This window comes from Fulmarus glacialis, unplaced genomic scaffold (genome assembly GCF_000690835.1).
Source record: "Fulmarus glacialis isolate BGI_N327 unplaced genomic scaffold, ASM69083v1 scaffold16749, whole genome shotgun sequence".
In the NCBI taxonomy this organism is placed as follows: domain Eukaryota; kingdom Metazoa; phylum Chordata; class Aves; order Procellariiformes; family Procellariidae; genus Fulmarus; species Fulmarus glacialis.
In genome coordinates this window covers 43895-50013 of record NW_009235356.1, presented here as the reverse complement: position 1 = coordinate 50013, position 6119 = coordinate 43895, and the positions used below count along the sequence as shown (strand labels likewise).

The following is a 6119-nucleotide window of genomic DNA, read 5'->3' as shown; positions in this document are numbered from 1 at the left end:
ATTGCAGATTTAATTTTAAGTCTTATTTGACTAGTACCACATTATAAATGCCATCCTGCATCTGTTTGATTAGTGTTAAGTGAATTAGTTGAGTTCAATTCATGTCACAGAAAATAATCCTTGTGATTGAAGTATTTGCGTTTTTGTTGGTCATATTAGTAGTGATGTCAGGCATCAGTTTGTGCATTGGAAATTGGTAGATGTTTATGCTGTAAAAGGGATTTATAACACTTGGCAGATTAACATAGGTCAGTAGAGAACAGAGGTTGTTGATGTAATTCATTTTTCAAATATTCACATTTAAAAAACGTGATTGTAAATTATTTAAGATATAAAATGTGACTGCTAGACTCGTACAGCACTAATGTATTCTTTGCTAAAGATGTGCAATAATGTGGCAATTTTGTTTAAACAAGACTTCCACTAGGAGATGTCTGCTTTTCTTCTGGTTGAGTACATTTTAGCTGTGACCGTGGAGGGTCTGAGGATACATATCATAGGCCTGAATAACTTCTGCTTTTCTATACTTTACTTTAAAAATGTGCATGTTGATAATTTATTATTTTTTTTCTAAGATGCTTCATGCTGAAAGTAGAGTAAGGCTCTTGGAGTGTCAGGATGAAATTGAACCTTGTTCTAAAAAAATGAAGTCAACAGAAGGGACTTACGAGAAACTCACTGATGATGATAACCAAGGTATTCAAGAGGAAGTGGATGCTGAGAGAACATCAGATGATTTGATATCAGTGTATGCCTCAGATAACCAAGGGCAACATGAAATGCAGAAGCAAGAGAAAATACCTACTGGTGTCTTGGGAGCACTGAATGAAGTGCTCCCTGATTATAATCTAGTGCTTAGTCAGCCAGTTGATTCAGAAACTGTGTGGAATGTAAATCTTCCATTTGCATCCATAAATGACACTAAAGTTGAAGAAAAGAAAGGCCCCACAAATAGTAGTGGTGAAGATAATATTAGAAATGGCAGTACATCATTCTCAGTAAATAGAAATGCATCAGATGAAGAGTTTTTTACAAGTAAAGAATTTATCGGACCGATTTACAAGCCTGCTAAAAGTGACAAACAGGACAAATCTGGCAGTTGCAATGAATGTAGAAGCAGTGAGGGAGATCAGAATGAATTGCCTGAGAACAGAGCTAAAAGAAAGGAGTCAGAGAAGATGCAGACTATTTCTTCTGCTGTACCAGAAATAGATGATGAACTGGACCAGTTCTATAAAGAAATTCACCAGCTGGAAAATGAAAATTTAGATTCTAATTTTCAGGGAAAAGCAACTGAAACTTCTCAGGAACAATACTCTCCGTATAACTGTAGTCAAACCTCACAAGAGGATTATCAACGCATATTGTTGGGCAGCCCACAACCATTTTATGAGAATGGACAGTGTTTCTTTGGGGAACAGAACAGTCAGAAAACAAGCAATGAGCAGCAGTTTGTCATGGAAACAAGTGGCTGGAAAACTGAAAATACCTTTAATGGACAAGTAGATTTTAAATATTTTAACTACTCGGTGCCTGAATTCAGACCTGCTTGGCAGTCAACAGAGTCTTTCATAGTACCTCAGGGACCTCTTCCTTCTAGATTCAACCATCAATCGAATTTGCAGATACTTACTTCCCCACCACAAAAAACAAATGTTCTCCCTTCTCAGAGTGGTGGACTTCCTTACAAAAATTATCATGGTTACCATGGAATTACTGATACCAACAGTCACGGACCATTGCTTGATCAAAGTACCAACTATGCTGGTCATACTGATATCCATACTACTCAGGTCTTCAGAAATGGAAATAATGACCAGAATGGACTCCAAAATAATGGTTTCTGTGAAACCAGAGAAGAGTGTTGGAAGGATCCAAAAGCTGACAACACAGAAGGAATGCACAGCTTTTCTTCCTTGCAGTTACCTGAAGAAAGATTCGGTTGTTCACAGAAATTGCTCCTTATCTTAAGAGGCCTTCCTGGTTCAGGGAAATCAACACTTTCTCGGTAAGTAAAGACTTAAAGCTTGGGAAGCTTATTCAAATCAAAATTCTTAAGAATTTTTTAAAAAATTACCTGTAAGCACTTGGCAAACTTTGTTATTTGTAAATTAGGCTGTTAAAATGCAGTAATTTTTACTTAATGAGGACATATGACAGTAAATATTGAAAAAATACGGGGTTTTTTTGTCTCCTTTAGAGTTTTGATGAACAGGAGCTGTTTTATGTTAAATTTAAAATGTTCTGTATCCATTAAATTGCATAATCTGTTATTCTGAAGCTTTCAGGTGTACTAGTATGTCATGGTCTGCTTCTTTTATTCTTATATTCCTTCATTTAAAAAAAATCTTCCGTCAAATCTAGTAGCGTTAATTTGACTGAACCAGAAGTACTTTTTTATGCCCATGCAAAAATCTTCAAAGACCATTGAAAGAATTTTGCTACTCTGAAAATACTTAATTTGTTTTCAGTGTGTTGATGAAACTGAGCATAATCTCATTCCCTTTTTTTTCGTACTATGGTCTGTCAACTTCTCTGTTTAATTGCGAACAACACACAAGAAAAGTATTATTTTCCCTTAAAATATACTTGTTGAAGTCTGGCAGGTTAAAAGCAAGTACCACTTTGTCCTGGTTTTGGCTGGGATAGGGTTAAATTTCTTCCTAGTACTGTGTTTTGGATTTAGTATGAGAAGAATGTTGATAACACACTGATGTTTTCAGTTGTTGCTAAGTACCCTGTCAAGGACAGCTTCCATGCTACCAAGCAGAGGCTGGGAGGGAGCACAGCCAGGACAGCTAGCCCAGCTGGCCAACAGGGTGTTCCATATTATGTGATGTCATGCTCAGTATACGAATGGTAGGCATGATCCAGGAAGTAGCGATCGCTTCTTGGTTGTCGGTCAGCGCGGGTGGTGAGCAATTTCATTGTGCATCACTCATTTTGTATATTCTATTATTCTTATTATTATGTTCCCTTTTCTGTTCTATTAAACTGACTTTATCTCAACTCACGAGTTTTTTTCACTCTTACCCTTCCGATTCTCTCCCCATCCCACCAGGGGGAGGGGGGGAGTGAGCAAGTGGCTGCATGGTATTTGGCTGCCTGCCAGGTTAAACCGACTTTTTTTTTTGCCTAGTTTAAAAAGCACGTAAGTTGACATAGAGCACAGGCACTATCTGTGTTAGGTGAAAATAGGTTTCTCTTGCACACACACACACAAAAAAGAAGTTACTGTATCAGTACTCACTGATTGATCTTCATCCAGAAACTGTACATCACAAATGGGATGTCTTTTGTGGTTATCTTCTGTTGTATGCTGAGTCTATTAAATAGATACAGTGATCATGTTCTTCCTTGTTCTATGTAAAAAGGAGTAACCTTGCTGTTTGTTTTTTTCCCCTGATATTTAGGAGGCTGTGATCTCCGTATCATAGAAAAATACCTATTAGAAATTTCTAGCTTATATATTTGTATAATTTTAACTATAACATTTCCTAGTTACTGAGTGCTCTATTTTGCAAACCTGCATTTCTGAAGCTGCGTGAGCCTGTGTGGGTATTATTACAGTAATTTCTTTAATATATCAAAGCAACACAGAAAATTAAAAAAAAAAACAACAGTGGAAAAAATGTTGCCTCAGTCAGTGCAGGAATTTGATAATACTTAATGTGAAGATATCTAATAGAATAGAATATTTTGTTTTCCATGTTTTGTGTGCTGAATTGTCTTTGAATCTTTCTCCAATTATGTTATTCATATTATCTGAAAGATTCTAAATATCTTCAGGTTTTTATGAACACACGTTGTTGCTTTTTTATCTTGCTAGTGAGATCAATTACTAATTTCATTTAACAGATGGGAAAGCGGGCACTATGAGGTCAAGGTCAAGAATAGTCACCAAATTTGGGTGCAGAATTTGAACTGTGTGGGACTTATTTTTCAGTGTATTCAATTATATGCAGTTTCATATGTTCAAAGCTTGGTTGCAATTGTTAATCCCCATGAAATCATGTCTCAGGGTCTCAGGTACCTGGTGGTCGTGGTGGGGGAACCCAGAATTAATGTCTGCCTGTGAGGAAAATATATGTATTATTAATTAAGTCTTATTCTTAGTGTAAGTTGACTATGTTTGTGTGTGTAACATCACAGACTTCTGCAGTGTAGACTAGGGGAGCAAATACAGTCTTTTGATGTCATATTAGTACCCACAGGTATCTTTGCAGGTTTGGCATCTTTAGCACCTGCAGACAAACCTCTACCACTTGTGCTAGCAAAATGACTGTGAAGGAAAAGCAGAAAATTGACATAATCTGTGTGGATCAGCACTAGAAAGGAATGAGATGCATCTTGGAAGTGGGTTTCCCAAGTATGAAATGACAGCCCAGCAGTAGTGAGACCCAGGAATCTTGAATTCCTATCTGTGTTTTGTGCAAAGCGAGGGTTTGTAACTTTTCCTCCTGCTCCCAAACTTGACCCGTGTCTGTCCTGAATCTTCCACTGAAGTCTGTGTTTTGTTTTGGCTCTTCCATCCCAACTGCTTGGAATCACAGGCGTGTTTTTTGGAAGAGGCTTCTGGAGGTCAGCTAGTCCACCGTTCTGCTTGGAGCAGGTCTGTCTCCATCGTTGGGTCAGATCAGTTGTGTCTTTGTCTAGCCTGATCTTGAAAAATCTACAAGTACAGAGATTCCACAGTCTCTCCAAACTTTTCTGGTGCAGTACTACCTTCCTAGTAAAGAAGTTCTTCCTGATCTCCAAACTGAAGTTCTCAAGCCATAATTTGCCTGTGTTCTCCTGTGTTATACCATGTGCTGGTAGAATCTGGCTCATCATCTTTGCAGTTTCCCTTCAGGTAAGGGAATAGGCTTACTCACTGTAATAGGGTGATATCAGATGGCCTTTTACTGTCTTCATTGCCAGACTAAACAAGCCCAGCTGCTATTAACCTCTCCTCATAGGTCATATGCCCTTAGCCATCTTGGTAGCCATCTGTTCAGCCCTTTCATGGTTTTCAGCATGTTGTTTGAACTGGAAAGCCCCAAACTGGACACAGTATTTCAGAACTGACTGCACAACAGCCAGGTAGAGTGTGGATGATAACTTCCGTTGATCTACTGGCCACATTTTCTCTAATAAAGCTCAGCATGTGATTTTCTCTTCTTTTGATGAGAGCACACCGTGCGCTCGTCTCCAGTTTGTTGTCCACTGTAATCCTCAGCTCCTTTTCAGCAGAGCTGCTCAAACAGTTGCTTTCCATCCTGTACTGATGCTTAGGTTTCTTTTTCACCAGTTGCAGAACTTTGCGCTTTTCCTTGTTGAGCTTCATGATGTTTTGCTTAGCCTAGTGCTCAAGTTTCTCAGTGTCCTTCTGGATAGAAGCCCTACGTCGGTATGTCGGGCATGACTACTAATTTGGTGTCATCTGCAAGTTCTCTGCCTTATCATCCAGGCTAATGATGAAGGTATTGAAAAAATTGGTTCCACTATCGTCCCTTGCTGTACTCTGCTTGTTACTGACTGGGACATGATATCAGAAGCCTTGATAATTTTAAAGTATGCTACATTAATCACTCTGTCCTCATCCACAAAGGCAGTTGTTTCATCAGAGAGTGCATTCTGGTCAGTAAAGAATGATTTGTCTGTTGCAAAACCCATGTTGACTCTTCCCAATTACCTTCATTTCCTTCACATGTTTGGAAATAGATTCCGAGAGGATGCACTCCATTGTCTTTCCAGGAAATGAGGTTAGGTGAGGTTGAGCAGCCTTTAGTTCCTTGGGTCCTTGTCTTTACTTACGCCTTAAATACGAGCATAACATTACCGGTTTCCTGGTCATTGGGGAGCTCCCCTCATCTCCTCCATTTCCTGCGGTCACCTGACCTAGACAATCCCAGCCTCCTGAGGCTCATTCAAGTTCCTATCTCTTTGTCCATCTATTTCCAGTTTTGTTTTCCTCTTGCTATCCAACCATGGCTCTTTGGTCTATGCTTATTAGCTCCACGTCTGCTCCTAAATTCTAAACTGATTTGTCAGTTCCTTCTTGTCCCCCTCCCCTTTCTTCCCAAATTCGTCTTGTCCCTCTTTCAGCCGGTGGTATTATCTCTTCATTGTACCAATTT

At 38.9% G+C, this 6119-nt stretch overlaps 1 protein-coding gene across 1 annotated transcript in view; it reads left to right on the top strand.

Moving 5' to 3' along the window:
• Window positions 1-575: 575 nt before the first annotated feature.
• The window catches only part of N4BP2L2 (NEDD4 binding protein 2-like 2), a 22309-nt gene continuing 16765 nt past the window's right edge, over window positions 576-6119 (top strand). The window contains exon 1 of the mRNA XM_009586007.1: window positions 576-2008. Coding sequence (XP_009584302.1) covers window positions 576-2008 — 1433 coding nt within the window. The remainder of the gene's footprint in view (window positions 2009-6119) is intronic.